This window comes from Taudactylus pleione, unplaced genomic scaffold, assembly GCF_031769625.1.
Source record: "Taudactylus pleione unplaced genomic scaffold, aTauple2 ptg000182l, whole genome shotgun sequence".
Taxonomy (NCBI): Eukaryota; Metazoa; Chordata; class Amphibia; order Anura; family Myobatrachidae; genus Taudactylus; species Taudactylus pleione.
In genome coordinates this window covers 863,011-890,000 of record NW_028284584.1, presented here as the reverse complement: position 1 = coordinate 890,000, position 26,990 = coordinate 863,011, and the positions used below count along the sequence as shown (strand labels likewise).

General features: G+C 45.3%; 1 protein-coding gene across 1 annotated transcript in view; it reads right to left on the bottom strand.

The window, feature by feature from the left end:
- RNF141 (ring finger protein 141) overlaps positions 1 to 26,990 on the bottom strand; it is an 87,938-nt gene that overhangs the window by 15,784 nt on the left and 45,164 nt on the right. Inside the window, exon 4 of the mRNA XM_088476080.1 lies at positions 9,529 to 9,713. Coding sequence (XP_088332206.1) covers positions 9,529 to 9,713 — 185 coding nt within the window. The remainder of the gene's footprint in view (positions 1 to 9,528; positions 9,714 to 26,990) is intronic.

Below are 26,990 nucleotides of genomic sequence, written 5' to 3'. Positions count from 1 at the left end.
AGCGCTCCCCAGGTGTTATATACTGATATATATACTGTATATAGAGATAGACGGCAGCGCTCCCCAGGTGTTATATACTGATATATATATACTGTATATAGAGATAGAAGGCAGCGCTCCCCAGGTGTTATATACTGATATATATATACTGTATATAGAGATAGAAGGCAGCGCTCCCCAGGAGTTATATACTGATATATATATATACTGTATATAGAGATAGAAGGCAGCGCTCCCCAGGTGTTATATACTGATATATATATATATATACTGTATATAGAGATAGAAGGCAGCGCTCCCCAGGTGTTATATACTGATATATATACTGTATATAGAGCTAGAAGGCAGCGCTCCCCAGGTGTTATATACTGATTATATATATATATATATATACTGTATATAGAGCTAGAAGGCAGCGCTCCCCAGGTGTTATATACTGATATATATATACTGTATATAGAGATAGAAGGCAGCGCTCCCCAGGTGTTATATACTGATATATATATACTGTATATAGAGATAGAAGGCAGCGCTCCCCAGGTGATATATACTGTATATAGAGACAGAAGGCAGCACTCCCCAGGTGTTATATACTGATTATATATATATATATATATATATACTGTATATAGAGATAGAAGGCAGCGCTCCCCAGGTGTTATATACTGATATATATACTGTATATAGAGACAGAAGGCAGCACTCCCCAGGTGTTATATACTGATATATATATATATATACACTGTATATAGAGCTAGAAGGCAGCGCTCCCCAGGTGATATGTACTGTATATAGAGACAGAAGGCAGCACTCCCCAGGTGTTATATACTTATATATATATATATATATATATACTGTATATAGAGATAGAAGGCAGCGCTCCCCAGGTGTAATATACTGATATATATACTGTATATAGAGATAGACGGCAGCGCTCCCCAGGTGATATATACTGTATATAGAGATAGAAGGCAGCGCTCCCCAGGTGTCATATACTGATATATATATATATATATACTGTATATAGAGATAGAAGGCAGCGCTCCCCAGGTGTAATATACTGATATATATACTGTATATAGAGATAGACGGCAGCGCTCCCCAGGTGTAATATACTGATATATATATATATATATATATAACAAGAGATATGGTAAGAACTTACCTTTGTTATCTCTGTTTCTACGAAGTCCATAGGGTCCACAGGGTTGACCTTGGGGTATAGCTGGATCTGGATCCACGGGCACCACGCAGTTAAAGCTTTGCTGCTCCCAGGATGCACTTGGGTCCGTCCTCCTCTATACCCCGCCCCGGCCACAGGCACCTCAGTTGGTAAGCAGCTAAGGCCGGAGGAGGAGACTAAACAGAGAGAAGGAAGACTGGAACACACAAGAAACCATACTCACAGAAATGGGAGACGGAAAACCGGTGACCAGCCACACAGCCCACTTCAGGGTCCATAGGGGGTCCACAGGGTTGACCTTGGGGATGTCCCAAAGCAGTTCAACTAAGGGCGGGGACGCTCCTGTGCTGAAAGGAGTACCCGGCGCCCAAAGGATGCATCCTGAGAGGCGAAGGTGTCAAACGCATAAAACCTCAAAAACGTCTGAATTGAAGACCAAGTAGCCGCCTTACACAGCTGAACAGCGGAGGCGCCACGTCTAGCAGCCCAAGAGGGACCCACAGAACGAGTGGAATGAGCCTTAACAGAGGCTGGCACAGGTAAACCCTCCTGCGCATAAGCCTCACAAATAACTGAACGAAGCCAACGGGCTAACGTTTGCTTGTTGGCAGGCCAACCCCTCTTGTGAAAACCGAAGAGGACAAACAAAGAATCCGACTTCCTAACCGAAGCAGTCCGGTCCACATAGATTCTAAGTGCCCGGACCACATCCAAGGAAGCCTCACCAGCAGAAAGATCAGGTGACTGAAAAGCTGGCACAACAAGTTCCTGATTAATGTGGAACTTTGAAACCACTTTGGGCAAAAACTCAGGACGCGTGCGGAGCACTGCCCTGTCCTGGTGAAAAATCAGAAAAGGAGGGCGACAGGAAAGCGCCCCCAATTCTGAAACCCTCCTGGCCGAAGCAATTGCCAGGAGAAAAATGGTCTTAAACGTCAGCCACTTGAGCTCCACCGACTCAAGCGGCTCAAAAGGAGGACCCTGCAAGACCCTCAGTACCACCGTCAAGTCCCACGGAGCCACCGGAGGCACGAAGGGAGGCTGGATCCTGAGAACACCTTGGAAAAAGGTGTAAACATCTGGCAGTGTAGCAATCCGTCGCTGAAACCACACGGACAAAGCAGACACATGAACCTTCAGAGAGGCCAGGCGTAAGCCGAGGTCCAAACCCGATTGAAGAAATTCCAAGATTCTGGAAACCCGGAACACCTGCGGATCATAGTTTCTGGATTCACACCACTGAAAATAAGTGCGCCACACCCTGTGGTAAATCCGCGCGGAAGCAGGCTTGCGTGCCCTAAGCATGGTACCAATCACTGAACTGGAGAAACCCCTAGACCTCAAGACGGCTGTCTCAAGAGCCACGCCGTCAAAGACAGCCGACCCAGATCCGGGTAAAGGCAGGGCCCCTGAGACAACAGGTCCCGACGCTGAGGAAGAAGGTACGGAGCGTCGATGGAGAGGCACCTCAGATCGGAGTACCAAGGACGTCTGGTCCACGCCGGAGCCACCAGCACGAGCGTGCCGCCGTCCTGCTTGAATTTCCGCAGAACCCGAGGAAGTAAGGATATCGGAGGAAACAGATACGCCAGGTGAAACGTCCATTTCACCGACAGAGCATCTACCAGACAGGCGCCTGCGTCTCTTGTCCTTGACCCGTAAACGGGCAACTTGTGATTGTGACGGGAGGCCATCAAGTCCAGCTCCGGCAGCCCCCACCTGTCCACGAGTAGCTGAAACACCTCTGGGTGAAGCGACCATTCCCCGGGATGCACATCATGACGGCTGAGGAAGTCCGCCTCCCAATTGAGGACTCCGGGAATGAAGACTGCCGAGATCGCTGGAACGTGACACTCCGCCCAAGCAAGAATGCGAGACACCTCCGACATTGCTGCCCGACTGCGAGTTCCCCCTTGGTGGTTGATGTACGCCACCGTGGTGGCGTTGTCGGACTGCACCAGAACCGCCCTTCCGTGAAGAGCGGGGCCGGACGACTGCAGGCCCTGTACACAGCCCGCAGTTCCAGGATGTTGATGGGGAGAAGTGCTTCTTCCGCGGACCAACGACCCTGAAGCGATAATGAGCCGGTCACTGCCCCCCAACCCCGAAGACTGGCATCCGTCGTGAGCAGGACCCAGTCCGGGATCCAAAAGGGGCGCCCCTCGACCAGATGCGCCGTCTGAAGCCACCAAGCCAAAGACTGCCGAACCTCCGCGGACAACACCAGCATCTGAGAGCGGATCCGGTGAGGTAACCCGTTCCATTCCGATAGAATCAGCCCCTGCAGGGGCCGGGAATGGAACTGGGCAAATTCCACCATGTCGAATGTCGACACCATGGACCCCAGAACTCTCATAGCTGAATGGACCGACAGGCGGCAACTGCTCAGGCAACTGTGTATCCGCAGCTGCAGGGAGGAGACCTTCTCTGGAGTCAGGAAAATCCGCTGCTGACGAGAATCCAGCAGGGCTCCCAAATGAGCCATCCGCTGTGATGGAATCAGGGAGGACTTCTTCCAGTTTATCAACCACCCGTGTGCTTGAAGACAAGCAATGGTCAGGTGGAGATGTCGAAGAAGCACCTCCGGGGAGCTCGCCAGCAGCAGAAGATCGTCCAGGTACGGCAACAGACGTAGACCCTGACCCCGAAGGTGGGCAGCCATAACCGCCATCACCTTGGTGAACACCCTCGGAGCCGTGGAAAGGCCAAAAGGCAACGCCCGAAATTGGTAGTGATGGTTCAGGATAGCAAACCTCAGATACCGCTGATGTGCCGGTGCTATGGGCACATGGAGATAGGCGTCCTGGATATCGAGGGAGACCATATAATCCCCGGGTTCCATCGCCAGAATGATGGAACGTAACGTTTCCATCCTGAACCTGGGAACTCTGAGGTATCTGTTCAGAGACTTCAAATTCAGGATAGGGCGATGAGAACCATTGGGTTTCTGTACCAGAAACAGAGTAGAATAGTACCCCGTCCCGCGCTGAGACTGCGGAACGGGAACAATGACCCCTGCTTGTAGCAAGGATTCTATAGCTACCTGAATCTGACCAGCTTTGGTCTTGTCCAGAGAAGGACTCGTACAGAAAAACTGGTGGGGCGGCCTGAACCGAAAAGACAGGGCGTACCCCTGAGAGACTACTTCTCGAACCCAGGCATCCGTGGTGGTATTGTGCCAACACTGGGCGAATTGGAGAAGTCGGCCTCCCACTCTGGGGTCCCCCAGAGAGAGGCCCGTCCCATCAGGCAGCAGGCTTATCCTCCTGCTTGGAAGAAGGGCGCCGAGCACTCCATGCCTGCTTCTTGGGCTTGGGTGCGGCCTTGGTCGCCGAATGTCTCGGGAAGGACTGGCCCTTGGCCTTACCCTGAACCCGAAAGGACCGAAAGGCAGAGCTCCTCACTTTAGCCGGCGCAGAGGCCGAAGGGAGAAAAGCCGACTTGGACTTAGCCAAAGTATCCACTATTCTGTCCAAATCCGGACCAAATAGTAAATCACCATTAAAAGGCAAGGCCTCCAGACCCTTTTTTGAATCTGCATCAGCCCTCCAGGACCTCAGCCACAGGGAGCGCCGAGCAGACACCGCTGCAGCCGACACCCTAGAAGTGAGCAGGCTGGCATCCAAAGACGCTTCCCCAATATAGGAAGCTGCATCCCGCATCTGTCCCACTAACGCTCTCTGGATATCCGGAGCCTCATCAGGAAAGGTATCCTCCAAGGCATTGGCCCATGCCTCAATGGCTTTAGCCACCCAGGAGATAGCCATGGACGGGCGAGCCACCGCCCCGGAAAGAGAATAAATGGACTTTAAACAAGTCTCCACCTTCCTGTCCGTGGGATCCTTCAAAGAGGAGATAGACGGCAATGGCAGCGTCGCGCTTTTGATCAAGCGGGTAACGTGGGAATCCACCGCCGGCGGAGTTTCCCATTTCCTGCAATGAGCTTCAGGAAAAGGATAGTTCGCCGCCAACCTCTTCTGTGGATGGAACCTCTTACTAGGTAATTGCCAGGCCGCCGCCATATGATCCGATAATTGATCAGACAGGGGGAACACAGTTGAGGTCACCTTGGCCTTTTTAAAATTAGGAAACTTCGACCTAGGAGCCGGCGCATCATCCTCAACATGTAGGATAGCCCGCACCGCCCTAAGGCTGGAACATTAATGGAGGACTTAGCTTCCACCTCCTGCCCCATGACATCAGAGTCAGAGTCCTCATGGATTTCTCCATCATCTGAGGACACTTCCGAGTCCGACAACTGCGCAACTAGTGAACTCACAACCGGACGTTTAGACACCCTTGGTGGCACATCACCTTGCAACATGGACTGAAACGCCGAGGATGAAGCCGCCAGACTCTGTACGGAGCTGGATAGAACATCCACCCAAGGCGGAGGAGCCGTCGGAGCAAAACTCTGCAAAGGCACTACAGACTGACGCGTCCCTGGCGAAGACTGCACATACACAGGCAGTCCCGAGTAAGGACCCACAGTCTGGGCCCCGGGGGAAGACCGCAACATTTGTGGAACCCTCGGGGAATGGGGGATGGTGGGCTGCGGTAACGCCCTAGAAGGGACCGCTGATGGGACCGATAACCGGTCCGCAATAGACGCCAGCACCTGTGAAAACATCGCCCAAGGAGGGTCCTGTGATACAGGGGGGTTGGAGGGGCCCGGTACCAGCTGGCACCGCCCGCACAGACCATCCTGAGATAAGTCCTCCCCATCAACTCCAGCAGCACAACGTCTGCAGGAAAATAGCACAGGAGCCACAGAGCGCTCAGTCTCCTCATCAGACATGATACCGTAAATCACAAGAAATAGGTATCACCAGAGGAATAACGGTTTTAACACCCGCGCACTCACCAGTATGCGACACAACAGCCCAGATATGGTACTGTGTAGCACACAACAGTATGTGACTGACCCCAAAAATACGTGTTTTATATAAGTGAGGGTCTCAGAAAAACGCCCTTCCCCCACACACCTGCCGGGCCGTAGGAGAAGGAAAGGGATAGTTATAAGCTGACAGTAAGGAGAATAAGTCACAGACAGGCAGCACTAGCAATAGTCACATACAATGCAGAAAAGTTATACTCACTGCACCTTCTGCTACAATCAACCGCCCAGATTCAGTGTCTGGGAGGGCTATAGCGCTGTGTACACTGTCCTTTTGCAGGGGAGAGGTACACAGGGGGACCGGTCCACTTGATACCGCCTGGGAGTCTGCGATGTGCCAGTAAAGATGGCCGCCGGAGACCTCAGAGGAGGAGTGGCCGAGAGATAAGAGCAGCTCAGCGACGCCAGACTCCTAGTTGAAAGGCGCGCTGAGCTGAGGGGAGGAGCCACTAGACAGGGAAGGCTGCCTCCCCTGGCTAGCAATTAACCCCCGGGTTGCCGGTCCCGCTACCAGCCTGATACCCTGGTGGTCTAGCGTACACGCGGGGTATTCCTCAATTGAGGGGGAGCCCGCCGCCGCCGCTAGCGCCTCCGGTCTGTCCCCAGAGACCAGAGGCTCCTGACTGCGTTGAAGTATCCGCGGCCCGGCGCACGCGGCGACCCGCGGCTTACCTGATCCCCGTCGCGTCCGGCAGCAGTCAAGGGAGTCCCCAGAGCCCGGCTAGTACAGGCTCTGGGGTCCCGCCACGATCCCCAGAGCTGTACTGGCGTCGCGGCACCAGCGGGGAGAAGGAGCGGCAGCGTGGACGTCCTAAAGGACAGTCTGATGCTGCCGCTCTAACAGTGTAACAAAAGTAGAAAAAAATAAAAAATTTCTCTTTTAAAATAAAGCTATGGGGCTGCTCCTGCAGCCCCACTGCGACAGGGTGACCCGACTCCGGCCGGGCACCAACTAAAACTGAGGTGCCTGTGGCCGGGGCGGGGTATAGAGGAGGACGGACCCAAGTGCATCCTGGGAGCAGCAAAGCTTTAACTGCGTGGTGCCCGTGGATCCAGATCCAGCTATACCCCAAGGTCAACCCTGTGGACCCCCTATGGACCCTGAAGTAGAAATATATATATATATACTGTATATAGAGACAGAAGGCAGCGCTCCCCAGGTGTTATATACTGATATATATATACTGTATATAGAGATAGAAGGCAGCGCTCCCCAGGTGTAATATACTGATATATATACTGTATATAGAGATAGACGGCAGCGCTCCCCAGGTGTAATATACTGATATATATATATACTGTATATAGAGATAGATAAATGAGAGAAGGGTGTGCAGGAGCAATTCCATATATAGCAGGCAGCAGGTGTGGTATAGGACGTTCCCACCAGTTACACAGAGCAGGTGACATACAGTCAGGTCCATAAATATTGGAACATTGACAGAATTTTCATATTTTGGCCTCTAGTCACCACCACAATGGCTTTGAAATGAAACAAACAAGATGTGATTTACCTGCAGACTTTCAGATTTAATTTGAGGGTAATTACATCCAAATCAGGTGAACGGTGTAGGAATTACAACGGTTTCTATATGTGCCTCCCACTTTTTAAGGGCCAAAAGTAATGGGACAAACTAAACAATCCTAAATCTAACTTTCACTTTTTAATACTTTGTTGCAAATCCTTTGCAGGCAATTACAGCCTGAAGTCTGGAACCATAGACATCACCAGACACTGTGTTTCATCCCTGGTGATGCTCTGCCAGGCCTCTACTGCAAATGTCTTCAGTTCCTGCTTGTTCTTGGGGCATTTTCCCTTCAGTTTTGTCTTCATCAAGTGAAATGCATGCTCAATCGGATTCAGGTCAGGGGACTGACTTGGCCATTGCATAACATTCCACTTTTTAGCCTTAAAAAACTCTTTGGTTGCTTTTGCAGTATGCTTCGGGTCATTGTCCATCTGCACTGTGAAGTGCCGTCCAATGAGTTCTGAAGCATTTGACTGAATATGAGCATATAATATTGCCCGATACACTTCAGAATTCATTCTGCTGCTTTTGTCAGCATTCACATCATCAATAAATACAAGGGAACCAGTTCCATTGGCAGCCATACATGCCCACGCCATGACACTACCACCACCATGCTTCACTGATGAGGTGGTATGTTTTGGATCATGAGCAGTTCCTTTCCTTCTCCATACTCTTCTCTTCCCATCACTCTGGTACAAGTTGAGCTTTGCCAAACAACATCTAAAAAAGCCATTACAGTTCTGAAACAACATCCTATGGACAGTGAGGCAAACTCTAATCTGGTCTTCCTGTTTTTGTGGCTCACCAATGGTTTACATCTTGTGGTGAACCCTCTATATTCGCTCTTGTGAAGTCTTCTCTTGATTGTTGACATTGACACATATACACCTACCTCCTGGAGAGTGTTCTTGATTTGGCCAACTGTTGTGAAGGGGTTTTTCTTCACCAGGGCAATAATTCTTCTGTCATCCACCACAGTTGTTTTCTGTGGTCTTCCGGGTCTTTTGGTGTTGCTGAGCTCTCCGGTGCATTCTTTCTTTTTAAGAATGTTCCAAACAGTTGATTTGGCCACACCTAATGTTTTTGCTATCTCTCTGATGGGTTTGTTTTGATTTTTCAGCCTAATGATGGCTTCACTGATAGTGACAGCTCTTTGGATCTCGTATTGAGAGTCGACAGCAACTGATTCCAAATGCAAATGTCACACCTAGAATCAACTCCAGACCTTTTACCTGCTTAATTGATAATGAAATAACGAGGGAATAGCCCCACACCTGTCCATGAAATAGCTTTTGAGTTGATAGTCCCATTACTTTTGGCCCCTTAAAAAGTGGGAGGCACATATAGAAACCGTTGTAATTCCTACACCGTTCACCTGATTTGGATGTAATTACCCTAAAATTAAATCTGAAAGTCTGCAGGTAAATCACATCTTGTTTGTTTCATTTCAAAGCCATTGTGGTGGTGACTAGAGGCCAAAATCTGAAGATTCTGTCACTGTCCCAATATTTATGGACCTGACTGTATATAGGGAGGGGGACAGACAGTAGCATCAGTTACACCTATAAGGGCAGGTGGGGTATAGAACGTTCCCACCAGTCACACAGAGCAGGTGACATATATGAGGAGGGGGACAGACCGTAGCACCGGTTACACAGAGCAGGTGACATATATGGGGAGGGGGACAGACAGGAGCACCGGTTACACAGAGCAGGTGACATATATGGGGAGGGGGACAGACAGTAGCACCGGTTACACCTATAAGGGCAGGTGACATATATGGGGAGGGGGACAGACAGGAGCACTGTATGCGCCGGATCTGCTGTCACTAGTGTTATATAGAAAGCGCCACCTTAGGTCTGATCCTATGTAAACATGGAGAGTGCGCCAGCCAGCACATATAACAGGTACTGTACCTCCCCATTAGGATGCTGGCCTGGCAGGAAGACATGGACGACAAGCTCTCCGCATTCTCTTCCGCAGCTGCGCAGCTTTCCGCAAACACGCCACTTGCGTGACTGGTGATGTCTTTGTACAGCTGGATGAACTGGTAGAGATTCATGATTCTCGACACTTCCACGATGCCGCTGGTTTTATTAATCTGGCGCACAAACATAATCATCAGAGAATTGTTGTCCTTTGCCACCTCTAATACACACACGTTACACCCATTCCTAACCATAGATACACCTATCCTATATCCTCTCATTATTATACCAGCTGTGCCACCTCTAATACACACACGTTACACCCATTCCTAACCATAGATACACCTATCCTATATCCTCATTATTATACCAGCTGTGCCACCTCTAATACACACACGTTACACCCATTCCTAACCATAGATACACCTACCCTATATCCTCTCATTATTATACCAGCTGTGCCACCTCTAATACACACACGTTACACCCATTCCTAACCATAGATACACCTATCCTATATCCTCATTATTATACCAGCTGTGCCACCTCTAATACACACACGTTACACCCATTCCTAACCATAGATACACCTATCCTATATCCGCTCATTATTATACCCGCTGTGCCACCTCTAATACACACACGTTACACCCATTCCTAACCATAGATACACCTATCCTATATCCTCTCATTATTATACCCGCTGTGCCACCTCTAATACACACACGTTACACCCATTCCTAACCATAGATACATCTATCCAATATCCGCTCATTATTATACCCGCTGTGCCACCTCTAATACACACACGTTACACCCATTCCTAACCATAGATACACCTATCCTATATCCTCTCATTATTATACCCGCTGTGCCACCTCTAATACACACACGTTACACCCATTCCTAACCATAGATACACCTATCCTATATCCGCTCATTATTATACCCGCTGTGCCACCTCTAATACACACACGTTACACCCATTCCTAATCATAGATACACCTATCCTATATCCTCTCATTATTATACCCGCTGTGCCACCTCTAATACACACACGTTACACCCATTCCTAACCATAGATACACCTATCCTATATCCGCTCATTATTATACCAGCTGTGCCACCTCTAATACACACACGTTACACCCATTCCTAACCATAGATACACCTATCCTATATCCTCTCATTATTATACCCGCTGTGCCACCTCTAATACACACACGTTACACCCATTCCTAACCATAGATACATCTATCCAATATCCTCTCATTATACCAGCTGTGCCACCTCTAATACACACGTTATACCCATTCCTAACCATAGATACACCTATCCTATATCCTCTCATTATTAGACCAGCTGTGCCACCTCTAATACACACACGTTACACCCATTCCTAACCATAGATACACCTATCCTATATCCGCTCATTATTAGACCAGCTGTGCCACCTCTAATACACACACGTTACACCCATTCCTAACCATACATACACCTATCCTATATCCTCTCATTATACCCGCTGTGCCACCTCTAATACACACACGTTACACCCATTCCTAACCATAGATACACCTATCCTATATCCGCTCATTATTATACCCGCTGTGCCACCTCTAATACACACACGTTACACCCATTCCTAACCATAGATACACCTATCCTATATCCGCTCATTATTATACCCGCTGTGCCACCTCTAATACACACACGTTACACCCATTCCTAACCATAGATACACCTATCCTATATCCTCTCATTATTATACCCGCTGTGCCACCTCTAATACACACACGTTACACCCATTCCTAACCATAGATACATCTATCCAATATCCTCTCATTATACCAGCTGTGCCACCTCTAATACACACGTTATACCCATTTCTAACCATAGATACACCTATCCAATATCCTCTCATTATTATACCAGCTGTGCCACCTCTAATACACACACACGTTACACCCATTCCTAACCATAGATACACCTATCCTATATCCTCATTATACCAGCTGTACCACCTCTAATACACACACGTTACACCCATTCCTAACCATAGATACACTAATCCTATATCCTCTCATTATTATACCAGCTGTGCCACCTCTAATACACACACGTTACACCCATTCCTAACCATAGATACACCTATCCTATATCCGCTCATTATTATACCCGCTGTGCCACCTCTAATACACACACGTTACACCCATTCCTAACCATAGATACACCTATCCTATATCCGCTCATTATTATACCCGCTGTGCCACCTCTAATACACACACGTTACACCCATTCCTAACCATAGATACACCTATCCTATATCCTCTCATTATTATACCAGCTGTGCCACCACGAATACACACACGTTACACCCATTCCTAACCATAGATACATCTATCCTATATCCTCTCATTATTATACCCGCTGTGCCACCTGTAATACACACACACGTTACACCCATTCCTAACCATAGATACACCTATCGTATATCCTCTCATTATTATACCAGCTGTGCCACCTGTAATACACACACACGTTACACCCATTCCTAACCATAGATACACCTATCCTATATCCTCTCATTATTATACCAGCTGTGCCACCTCTAATACACACACGTTACACCCATTCCTAACCATACATACACCTATCCTATATCCTCTCATTATTATACCCGCTGTGCCACCTCTAATACACACGTTACACCCATTCCTAACCATACACCTATCCTATATCCTCTCATTATTATACCCGCTGTGCCACCTCTAATACACACACGTTACACCCATTCCTAACCATACACCTATCCTATATCCTCATTATTATACCAGCTGTGCCACCTCTAATACACACACGTTACACCCATTCCTAACCATAGATACACTTATCCTATATCCTCTCATTATTATACCCGCTGTGCCACCTCTAATACACACACGTTACACCCATTCCTAACCATAGATACACCTATCCTATATCCTCATTATTATAGCAGCTGTGCCACCTCTAATACACACGCTACACCCATTCCTAACCATAGATACACCTATCCTATATCCTCTCATTATTATACCAGCTGTGCCACATCTAATACACACACGTTACACCCATTCCTAACCATAGATACACCTATCCTATATCCTCATTATTATACCAGCTGTGCCACCTCTAATACACACACGTTACACCCATTCCTAACCATAGATACACCTATCCTATATCCGCTCATTATTATACCAGCTGTGCCACCTCTAATACACACACGATACACCCATTCCTAACCATAGATACACCTATCCTATATCCTCTCATTATTATACCCGCTGTGCCACCTCTAATACACACACACACACACACGTTACACCCATTCCTAACCATAGATACACCTATCCTATATCCTCATTATTATACCAGCTGTGCCACCTCTAATACACACGTTATACCCATTCCTAACCATAGATACACCTATCCTATATCCTCTCATTATTATACCAGCTGTGCCACCTCTAATACACACACGTTACACCCATTCCTAACCATAGATACACCTATCCTATATCCTCATTATTATACCAGCTGTGCCACCTGTAATACACACACACGTTACACCCATTCCTAACCATAGATACACTTATCCTATATCCTCTCATTATTATACCAGCTGTGCCACCTCTAATAGAGACACGTTACACCCATTCCTAACCATAGATACACCTATCCTATATCCTCATTATTATACCAGCTGTGCCACCTCTAATACACACACGTTACACCCATTCCTAACCATAGATACACCTATCCTATATCCTCTCATTATACCCGCTGTGCCACCACTAATATACACATGTTACACCCATTCCTAACCATAGATACACCTATCCTATATCCTCTCATTATTATACCAGCTGTGCCACCTCTAATACACACACGTTACACCCATTCCTAACCATAGATACACCTATCCTATATCCTCATTATTATACCAGCTGTGCCACCTCTAATACACACACGTTACACCCATTCCTAACCATAGATACACCTATCCTATATCCTCATTATTATACCAGCTGTGCCACCTCTAATACACACACGTTACACCCATTCCTAACCATAGATACACCTATCCTATATCCTCTCATTATACCCGCTGTGCCACCACTAATATACACGTTACACCCATTCCTAACCATAGATACACCTATCCTATATCCTCTCATTATTATACCAGCTGTGCCACCTCTAATACACACACGTTACACCCATTCCTAACCATAGATACACCTATCCTATATCCTCTCATTATTATACCAGCTGTGCCACCTCTAATACACACACGTTACACCCATTCCTAACCATAGATACACCTATCCTATATCCTCATTATTATACCAGCTGTGCCACCTCTAATACACACACGTTACACCCATTCCTAACCATAGATACACCTATCCTATATCCTCTCATTATTATACCAGCTGTGCCACCTCTAATACACACACGTTACACCCATTCCTAACCATAGATACACCTATCCTATATCCTCATTATTATACCAGCTGTGCCACCTCTAATACACACACACACAGTCATTACATTATATAATCCCCTTCCCCACTAACACACCCCCATTATCATATTACCTCCTCCCCCACCAACACAGTCATTACATTATATAATCCCCTTCCCCACTAACACACCCCCATTATCATATTACCTCCTCCCCCACCAACACAGTCATTACATTATATAATCCCCTTCCCCACTAACACACCCCATTATCATATTACCTCCTCCCCCACTAACAGTCATTACATCATATAATCCCCTTCCCCCACTAACACCCCCCCATTATCATATTACATCCTCCCCCACTAACAGTCATTACATTATATAATCCCCTTCCCCACTAACACCCCCATTATCATATTACCTCCTCCCCCACTAACACAGTTATTACATTATATAATCCCCTTCCCCACTAACACCCCCATTATCATATTACATCCTCCCCCACAAACACAGTCATTACATTATATAATCCCCTTCCCCACTAACACACCCCCATTATCATATTACCTCCTCCCCCACCAACACAGTCATTACATTATATAATCCCCTTCCCCACTAACACACCCCATTATCATATTACCTCCTCCCCCACTAACAGTCATTACATCATATAATCCCCTTCCCCCACTAACACCCCCCCATTATCATATTACATCCTCCCCCACTAACAGTCATTACATTATATAATCCCCTTCCCCACTAACACCCCCATTATCATATTACCTCCTCCCCCACTAACACAGTTATTACATTATATAATCCCCTTCCCCACTAACACCCCCATTATCATATTACCTCCTCCCCCACCAACACAGTCATTACATTATATAATCCCCTTCCCCAATAACATACACCCATTATCATATTACATCCTCCCCCACCAACACAGTCATTATATTATATAATCCCCTTCCCCACTAACACACCCCCATTATCATATTACCTCCTCCTCCACCAACACAGTCATTACATTATATAATCCCCTTCCCCACTAACACACCCCCATTATCATATTACCTCCTCCCCCACCAACATAGTCATTACATTATATAATCCCCTTCCCCACTAACACAGTCATTACATTATATAATCCCCTTCCCCACTAACACCCCCATTATAATATTACCTCCTCCCCCACCAACAGTCATTATATTATATAATCCCCTTCCCCACTAACACACCCCCATTATCATATTACATCCTCCCCCACCAACACAGTCATTACATTATATAATCCCCTTCCCCACTAACACACCCCCATTATCATATTACCTCCTCCCCCACCAACACAGTCATTATATAATCCCCTTCCCCACTAACACAGTCATTACATTATATAATCCCCTTCCCCACTAACACAACCCCATTATCATATTACCTCCTCCCCCACCAACAGACATTACATTATATAATCCCCTTCCCCACTAACACCCCCATTATCATATTACATCCTCCCCCACTAACACAGTCATTACATTATATAATCCCCTTCCCCACTAACACACCCCCATTATCATATTACATCCTCCTCCACAACCAGTCATTACATTATATAATCCCCTTCCCCACTAACAGTCATTACATTATATAATCCCCTTCCCCACTAACACACCCCCATTATCATATTACCTCCTCCCCCACCAACAGTCATTACATTATATAAACCCCTTCCCCAATAACATACACCCATTATCATATTACATCCTCCTCCACAACCAGTCATTACATTATATAATCCCCTTCCCCACTAACACCCCCATTATCATATTACCTCCTCCCCCACCAACACAGTCATTACATTATATAATCCCCTTCCCCACTAACACACCCCCATTATCATATTACCTCCTCCCCAACCAACACAGTCATTACATTATACAATCCCCTTCCCCACTAACACCCCCATTATCATATTACCTCCTCCCCCACCAACACAGTCATTATATTATATAATCCCCTTCCCCACTAACACACCCCCATTATCATATTACCTCCTCCTCCACCAACACAGTCATTACATTATATAATCCCCTTCCCCACTAACACCCCCATTATCATATTACCTCCTCCTCCTCCACCAACACAGTCATTACATTATATAATCCCCTTCCCCACTAACACACCCCTATTATCATATTACCTCCTCCCCCACCAACACAGTCATTACATTATATAATCCCCTTCCCCAATAACATACACCCATTATCATATTACATCCTCCTCCACAACCAGTCATTACATTATATAATCCCCTTCCCCACTAACACCCCCATTATCATATTACCTCCTCCCCCACCAACACAGTCATTACATTATATAATCCCCTTCCCCACCAACACAGTCATTACATTATATAATCCCCTTCCCCACTAACACACCCCCATTATCATATTACATCCTCCCCCACCAACACAGTCATTACATTATATAATCCCCATCCCCACTAACACCCCCATTATCATATTACCTCCTCCCCCACCAACACAGTCATTACATTATATAATCCCCTTCCCCAATAACATACACCCATTATCATATTACATCCTCCTCCACAACCAGTCATTACATTATATAATCCCCTTCCCCACTAACACAGTCATTACATTATATAATCCCCTTCCCCACTAACACCCCCATTATAATATTACCTCCTCCCCCACCAACAGTCATTATATTATATAATCCCCTTCCCCACTAACACACCCCCATTATCATATTACATCCTCCCCCACCAACACAGTCATTACATTATATAATCCCCTTCCCCACTAACACAACCCCATTATCATATTACCTCCTCCCCCACCAACAGTGTCATTACATTATATAATCCCCTTCCCCACTAACACACCCCCATTATCATATTACCTCCTCCCCCACCAACACAGTCATTACATTATATAATCCCCTTCCCCACTAACACACCCCCATTATCATATTACCTCCTCCCCCACCAACACAGTCATTATATAATCCCCTTCCCCACTAACACAGTCATTACATTATATAATCCCCTTCCCCACTAACACAACCCCATTATCATATTACCTCCTCCCCCACCAACAGACATTACATTATATAATCCCCTTCCCCACTAACACCCCCATTATCATATTACATCCTCCCCCACTAACACAGTCATTACATTATATAATCCCCTTCCCCACTAACACACCCCCATTATCATATTACATCCTCCCCCACTAACACAGTCATTACATTATATAATCCCCTTCCCCACTCACACACCCCCATTATCATATTACATCCTCCTCCACAACCAGTCATTACATTATATAATCCCCTTCCCCACTAACACAGTCATTACATTATATAATCCCCTTCCCCACTAACACACCCCCATTATCATATTACCTCCTCCCCCACCAACAGTCATTACATTATATAAACCCCTTCCCCAATAACATACACCCATTATCATATTACATCCTCCTCCACAACCAGTCATTACATTATATAATCCCCTTCCCCACTAACACACCCCCATTATCATATTACCTCCTCCCCCACCAACACAGTCATTACATTATATAATCCCCTTCCCCAATAACATACACCCATTATCATATTACATCCTCCTCCACAACCAGTCATTACATTATATAATCCCCTTCCCCACTAACACCCCCATTATCATATTACCTCCTCCCCCACCAACACAGTCATTACATTATATAATCCCCTTCCCCACTAACACACCCCCATTATCATATTACCTCCTCCCCAACCAACACAGTCATTACATTATATAATCCCCTTCCCCACTAACACCCCCATTATCATATTACCTCCTCCCCCACCAACACAGTCATTATATTATATAATCCCCTTCCCCACTAACACACCCCCATTATCATATTACCTCCTCCTCCACCAACACAGTCATTACATTATATAATCCCCTTCCCCACTAACACCCCCATTATCATATTACCTCCTCCTCCTCCACCAACACAGTCATTACATTATATAATCCCCTTCCCCACTAACACACCCCTATTATCATATTACCTCCTCCCCCACCAACACAGTCATTACATTATATAATCCCCTTCCCCAATAACATACACCCATTATCATATTACATCCTCCTCCACAACCAGTCATTACATTATATAATCCCCTTCCCCACTAACACCCCCATTATCATATTACCTCCTCCCCCACCAACACAGTCATTACATTATATAATCCCCTTCCCCACTAACACACCCCCATTATCATATTACATCCTCCCCCACCAACACAGTCATTACATTATATAATCCCCATCCCCACTAACACCCCCATTATCATATTACCTCCTCCCCCACCAACACAGTCATTACATTATATAATCCCCTTCCCCAATAACATACACCCATTATCATATTACATCCTCCTCCACAACCAGTCATTACATTATATAATCCCCTTCCCCACTAACACCCCCATTATCATATTACCTCCTCCCCCACCAACACAGTCATTATATTATATAATCCCCTTCCCCACTAACACACCCCATTATCATATTACATCCTCCTCCACCAACACAGTTATTACATTATATAATCCCCTTCCCCACTAACACCCCTATTATCATATTACCTCCTCCTCCTCCACCAACACAGTCATTACATTATATAATCCCCTTCCCCACTAACACACCCCATTATCATATTACATCCTCCCCCACTAACAGTCATTACATTATATAATCCCCTTCCCCACTAACACACCCCCATTATCATATTACATCCTCCCCCACCAACACAGTTATTACATTATATAATCCCCTTCCCCACTAGCACACCCCCATTATCATATTACATCCTCCCCCACCAACACAGTTATTATATTATATAATCCCCTTCCCCACTAACACACCCCCATTATCATATTACATCCTCCCCCACCAACACAGTCATTACATTATATAATCCCCTTCCCCACTAACACACTCCCATTATCATATTACCTCCTCCCCCACCAACAGTCATTACATTATATAATCCCCATCCCCACTAACACACCCCCATTATCATATTACCTCCTCCCCCACCAACACAGTCATTACATTATATAATCCCCTTCCCCACTAACACCCCCATTATCATATTACCTCCTCCCCCACCAACACAGTCATTACATTATATAATCCCCTTCCCCACTAACACACCCCCATTATCATATTACATCCTCCCCCCACCAACACCACAGTCATTACATTATATAAACCCCTTCCTCACTAACACAACCCCATTATCATATTACATCCTCCCCCACCAACACAGTCATTACATTATATAATCCACTTCCCCACTAACACACCCCCATTATCATATTACCTCCTCCCCCACCAACACAGTCATTACATTATATAATCCCCTTCCCCACTAACACACCCCCATTATCATATTACCTCCTCCCCCACCAACACAGTAATTACATTATATAATCCCCTTCCCCACTAACACCCCCATTATCATATTACCTCCTCCCCCACTAACAGTCATTACATTATATAATCCCCTTCCCCACTAACACACCCCCATTATCATATTACATCCTCCCCCACCAACACAGTCATTACATTATATAATCCCCTTCCCCACCAACACACCCCCATTATCATATTACCTCCTCCCCCACCAACACAGTCATTACATTATATAATCCCCTTCCCCACTAACACACCCCCATTATCATATTACATCCTCCCCCACCAACACAGTCATTACATTATATAATCCCCTTCCCCACTAACACACCCCCATTATCATATTACATCCTCCCCCACCAACACAGTCATTACATTATATAATCCCCTTCCCCACTAACACACCCCCATTATCATATTAACTCCTCCCCCACCAACAGTCATTATATTATATAATACCCTTCCCCACTAACACACCCCCATTATCATATTACCTCCTCCCCCACCAACACAGTCATTATATAATCCCCTTCCCCACTAACACACCCCCATTATCATATTACCTCCTCCCCCACCAACAGTGTCATTACATTATATAATCCCCTTCCCCACTAACACCCCCATTATCATATTACCTCCTCCCCCACCAACAGTCATTACATTATATAATCCCCTTCCCCAATAACATACACCCATTATCATATTACATCCTCCTCCACAACCAGTCATTACATTATATAATCCCCTTCCCCACTAACACCCCCATTATCATATTACCTCCTCCCCCACCAACACAGTCATTACATTATATAATCCCCTTCCCCACTAACACACCCCCATTATCATATTACCTCCTCCCCCACCAACACAGTCATTACATTATATAATCCCCTTCCCCAATAACATACACCCATTATCATATTACATCCTCCTCCACAACCAGTCATTACATTATATAATCCCCTTCCCCACTAACACCCCCATTATCATATTACATCCTCCTCCACAACCAGTCATTACATTATATAATCCCCTTCCCCACTAACACAGTCATTACATTATATAATCCCCTTCCCCACTAACACACACCCATTATCATATTACCTCCTCCTCCACCAACACAGTCATTACATTATATAATCCCCTTCCCCACTAACACCCCCATTATCATATTACCTCCTCCTCCTCCACCAACACAGTCATTACATTATATAATCCCCTTCCCCACTAACACACCCCCATTATCATATTACCTCCTCCCCCACCAACACAGTCATTACATTATATAATCCCCTTCCCCACTAACACACCCCCATTATCATATTAACTCCTCCCCCACCAACAGTCATTATATTATATAATCCCCTTCCCCACTAACACACCCCCATTATCATATTACCTCCTCCCCCACCAACACAGTCATTATATAATCCCCTTCCCCACTAACACAGTCATTACATTATATAATCCCCTTCCCCACTAACACAACCCCATTATCATATTACCTCCTCCCCCACCAACAGTCATTATATTATATAATCCCCTTCCCCACTAACACCCCCATTATCATATTACCTGCTCCCCCACCAACACAGTCATTACATTATATAATCCCCTTCCCCACTAACACAACCCCATCATCATATTACCTCCTCCCCCACCAACAGTCATTACATTATATAATCCCCTTCCCCAATAACATACACCCATTATCATATTACATACTCCTCCACAACCAGTCATTACATTATATAATCCCCTTCCCCACTAACACCCCCATTATCATATTACCTCCTCCCCCACCAACACAGTCATTACATTATATAATCCCCTTCCCCAATAACATACACCCATTATCATATTACATCCTCCTCCACAACCAGTCATTACATTATATAATCCCCTTCCCCACTAACACACCCCCATTATCATATTACCTCCTCCTCCACCAACACAGTCATTACATTATATAATCCCCTTCTCCACTAACACCCCCATTATCATATTACCTCCTGCTCCTCCACCAACACAGTCATTACATTATATAATCCCCTTCCCCACTAACACACCCCCATTATCATATTACCTCCTCCCCCACCAACACAGTCATTACATTATATAATCCCCTTCCCCAATAACATACACCCATTATCATATTACATCCTCCTCCACAACCAGTCATTACATTATATAATCCCCTTCCCCACTAACACCCCCATTATCATATTACCTCCTCCCCCACCAACACAGACATTATATTATATAATCCCCTTCCCCACTAACACACCCCCATTATCATATTACCTCCTCCTCCACCAACACAGTCATTACATTATATAATCCCCTTCCCCACTAACACCCCCATTATCATATTACCTCCTCCTCCTCCACCAACACAGTCATTACATTATATAATCCCCTTCCCCACTAACACCCCCATTATCATATTACCTCCTCCCCCACCAACACAGTCATTACATTATATAATCCCCTTCCCCACTAACACACCTCATTATCATATTACCTGCTCCTCCACCAACACAGTCATTACATTATATAATCCCCTTCCCCACTAACACCCCCATTATCATATTACACCCTCCCCCACCAACAGTCATTACATTATATAATCCCCTTCCCCACTAACACAGTCATTACATTATATAATCCCCTTCCCCACTAACACCCCCATTATCATATTACCTCCTCCCCCACCAACACAGTCATTACATTATATAATCCCCTTCCCCACTAACACACCCATCATATTACATCCTCCCCCACCAACACAGTCATTACATTATATAATCCCCTTCCCCACTAACACACCTCATTATCATATTACCTCCTCCTCCACCAACACAGTCATTACATTATATAATCCCCTTCCCCACTAACACACCCCCATTATCATATTACCTCCTCCCCCACCAACAGTCATTACATTATATAATCCCCTTCCCCACTAACACACCCCATTATCATATTACCTCCTCCTCCACCAACACAGTCATTACATTATATAATCCCCTTCCCCACTAACACCCCCCCATTATCATATTACCTCCTCCCCCACCAACACAGTCATTACATTATATAATCCCCTTCCCCACTAACACACCCCCATTATCATATTACCTCCTCCCCCACCAACACAGTCATCACATTATATAATCCCCTTCCCCACTAACACACCCCCATTATCATATTACCTCCTCCTCCACCAACACAGTCATTACATTATATAATCCCCTTCCCCAATAACACACCCCCATTATCATATTACCTCCTCCCCCACCAACACAGTCATTACATTATATAATCTCCTTCCCGAATAACACACCCCCATTATCATATTACATCCTCCTCCACAACCAGTCATTACATTATATAATCCCCTTCCCCACTAACACCCCCCCATTATCATATTACATCCTCCCCCACCAACAGTCATTACATTATATAATCCCCTTCCCCACTAACACAACCCCATTATCATATTACATCCTCCCCCACCAACACAGTCATTACATTATATAATCCCCTTCCCCACTAACACACCCCCATTATCATATTACCTCCTCCCCCACCAACACAGTCATTACATTATATAATCCCCTTCCCCACTAACACCCCCCCATTATCATATTACCTCCTCCCCCACCAACACAGTCATTACATTATATAATCCCCTTCCCCACTAACACACCCCCATTATCATATTACCTCCTCCTCCACCAACACAGTCATTACATTATATAATCCCCTTCCCCAATAACACACCCCCATTATCATATTACATCCTCCCCCACCAACAGTCATTACATTATATAATCCCCTTCCCGAATAACACACCCCCATTATCATATTACATCCTCCTCCACAACCAGTCATTACATTATATAATCCCCTTCCCCACTAACACACCCCCATTATCATATTACATCCTCCCCCACCAACAGTCATTACATTATATAATCCCCTTCCCCACTAACACCCCCATTATCATATTACCTCCTCCCCCACCAACACAGTCATTACATTATATAATCCCCATCCCCAATAACATACACCCATTATCATATTACATCCTCCCCCACCAACACAGTCATTATATTATATAATCCCCTTCCCCACTAACACACCCCCATTATCATATTACATCCTCCCCCACCAACAGTCATTACATTATATAATCCCCTTCCTCACTAACACACCCCCATTATCATATTACATCCTCCCCCACTAACAGTCATTACATTATATAATCCCCTTCCCCACTAACACCCCCCATTATCATATTACCTCCTCCACAACCAGTCATTACATTATATAATCCACTTCCCCACTAACACACCCCCATTATCATATTACATCCTCCCCCACCAACAGTCATAACATTATATAATCCCCTTCCCCACTAACACAACCCATTATCATATTACATCCTCCCCCACCAACACAGTCATTACATTATATAATCCCCTTCCCCACTAACACACCCCCATTATCATATTACCTCCTCCCCCCACCAACACAGTCATTACATTATATAATCCCCTTCCCTACTAACACAACCCCATTATCATATTACATCCTCCCCCCACCAACACAGTCATTACATTATATAATCCCCTTCCCCACTAACACACCCCCATTATCATATTACATCATCCCCCACCAACACAGTCATTACATTATATAATCCTATTCCCCACTAACACACCCCCATTATCATATTACCTCCTCCCCCAACAGTCATTACATTATATAATCCCCTTCCCCACTAACACAGTCATTACATTATATAATCCCCTTCCCCACTAACACACCCCATTATCATATTACATCCTCCCCCACCAACACAGTCATTACATTATATAATCCCCTTCCCCACTAACACCCCCATTATCATATTACCTCCTCCCCCACCAACACAGTCATTACATTATATAATCCCCTTCCCCACTAACACACCCCCATTATCATATTACATCCTCCCCCACCAACACAGTCATTGCATTATATAATCCCCTTCCCCACTAACACCCCCATTATCATATTACCTCCTCCTCCTCCACCAACACAGTCATTACATTATATAATCCCCTTCCCCACTAACACACACCATTATCAGATTACCTCCTCCCCCACCAACACAGTCATTACATTATATAATCCCCTTCCCCACTAACACACCCCATTATCATATTACATCCTCCCCCACTAACACAGTCATTACATTATATAATCCCCTTCCCCACTAACACCCCCATTATCATATTACCTCCTCCCCCACCAACACAGTCATTACATTATATAATCCCCTTCCCCACTAACACACCCCCATTATCATATTACCTCCTCCCCCACTAACAGTCATTACATTATATAATCCCCTTCCCCACTAACACACCCCCATTATCATATTACCTCCTCCCCCACCAACAGTCATTACATTATATAATCCCCTTCCCCACTAACACACCCCCATTATCATATTACCTCCTCCCCCACTAACACAGTCATTACATTATATAATCCCCTTCCCCACTAACACACCCATTATCATATTACCTCCTCTCCCACCAACAGAGTCAATACATTATATAATCCCCTTCCCCACTAACATACACCCATTATCATATTACCTCCTCCCCCACCAACACAGTCATTACATTATATAATCCCCTTCCCCACTAACACACCCCCATTATCATATTACATCCTCCTCCACCAACACAGTCATTACATTATTTAATCCCCATCCCCACTAACACACCCCCATTATCATATTACCTCCTCCCCCACCAACACAGTCATTACATTATATAATCCCCTTACCCACTAACACACCCATTATCATATTACCTCCTCCCCCACCAACACAGTCATTAAATTACATAATCCCCTTCCCCACTAACACCCCCATTATCATATTACCTCCTCCCCCCACCAACACAGTCATTACATTATATAATCCCCTTCCCCACTAACACACCCCCATTATCATATTACATCCTCCCCCACCAACAGTCATTACATTATATAATCCCCTTCCCCACTAACACACCCCCATTATCATATTACATCCTCCCCCCACCAACAGTCATTACATTATATAATCCCCTTCCCCACTAACACACCCCCATTATCATATTATATCCTCCCCCACCAACACAGTCATTACATTATATAATCCCCTTCCCCACTAACACAGTCATTACATTATATAATCCCCTTTCCCACTAACACCCCCATTATCATATTACATCCTCCCCCACCAACACAGTCATTACATTATATAATCCCCTTCCCCACTAACACACCCCCATTATCATATTACCTCCTCCTCCACCAACACAGTCATTACATTATATAATCCCCTTCCCCACTAACACACCCCCATTATCATATTACCTCCTCCCCCACCAACACAGTCATTACATTATATAATCCCCTTCCCCACTAACACACCCCCATTATCATATTACATCCTCCTCCACAACCAGTCATTACATTATATAATCCCCTTCCCCACTAACACCCCCATTATCATATTACCTCCTCCCCCACCAACACAGTCATTACATTATATAATCCCCTTCCCCACTAACACACCCCCATTATCATATTACCTCCTCCCCCACTAACAGTCATTACATTATATAATCCCCTTCCCCACTAACACACCCCCATTATCATATTACCTCCTCCCCCACCAACAGTCATTACATTATATAATCCCCTTCCCCACTAACACACCCCCATTATCATATTACCTCCTCCCCCACTAACACAGTCATTACATTATATAATCCCTTTCCCCACTAACACACCCCCATTATCATATTACCTCCTCCCCCACCAACAGTCATTACATTATATAATCCCCTTCCCCACTAACACACCCCATTATCATATTACCTCCTCCTCCACCAACAGAGTCATTACATTATATAATCCCCTTCCCCACTAACACACCCCCATTATCATATTACCTCCTCCCCCACCAACACAGTCATTACATTATATAATCCCCTTCCCCACTAACACACCCCCATTATCATATTACCTCCTCCCCCACCAACACAGTCATTACATTATATAATCCCCTTCCCCACTAACACACCCCCATTATCATATTACTTCCTCCCCCACCAACACAGTCATTACATTATATAATTCCCTTCCCCAATAACACACCCCCATTATCATATTACATCCTCCCCCACCAACAGTCATTACATTATATAATCCCCTTCCCCACTAACACCCCCATTATCATATTACGTCATCCCCCACCAACACAGTCATTACATTATATAATCCCCATCCCCACTAACACCCCCCCCATTATCATATTACCTCCTCCCCCACCAACACAGTCATTACATTATATAATCCCCTTCCCCACTAACACACCCCCATT